This window comes from Charadrius vociferus, unplaced genomic scaffold (genome assembly GCF_000708025.1).
Source record: "Charadrius vociferus isolate BGI_N301 unplaced genomic scaffold, ASM70802v2 scaffold486, whole genome shotgun sequence".
In the NCBI taxonomy this organism is placed as follows: domain Eukaryota; kingdom Metazoa; phylum Chordata; class Aves; order Charadriiformes; family Charadriidae; genus Charadrius; species Charadrius vociferus.
This window is the reverse complement of record NW_009648965.1, coordinates 63,912-64,118: the sequence shown is the minus strand read 5'-3', so window position 1 is coordinate 64,118 and position 207 is coordinate 63,912. Positions and strand designations below refer to the sequence as shown.

The 207-nt window shown below is 76.3% G+C and overlaps 1 protein-coding gene across 1 annotated transcript in view; it reads left to right on the top strand.

Annotated features, from left to right (window-relative positions):
- Nucleotides 1-25: 25 nt before the first annotated feature.
- The window catches only part of CNNM1 (cyclin and CBS domain divalent metal cation transport mediator 1), a gene marked incomplete at its 5' end in the record, with an annotated part of 18,204 nt that continues 18,022 nt past the window's right edge, over nucleotides 26-207 (top strand). The window contains 2 exon segments of the mRNA XM_009887687.1: nucleotides 26-203; nucleotides 206-207. The exon segment at nucleotides 206-207 is cut by the window's right edge and continues 406 nt beyond it. Of these exon segments, the coding sequence (XP_009885989.1) occupies nucleotides 26-203; nucleotides 206-207 (180 nt within the window).

Sequence of the window (207 nt, the reverse complement as noted above, 5' to 3'; positions counted from 1 at the left end):
GGCCGGCGGGCCGCGGGGTGCTCCCTGGCTGCCGGTGCTGCTGTGCGCCGCCGCCGTGTTCCTGGGCGGCGAGGTGCTGCCCTACTCGGTCTGCTCCCGGCACGGGCTGGCCATCGCCTCCCGCACCCTCTGCCTCACCCGGCTGCTGATGCTGGCCGCCTTCCCCCTCTGCTACCCGCTCAGCCGGCAGCTGGACTGGGCGCTCGG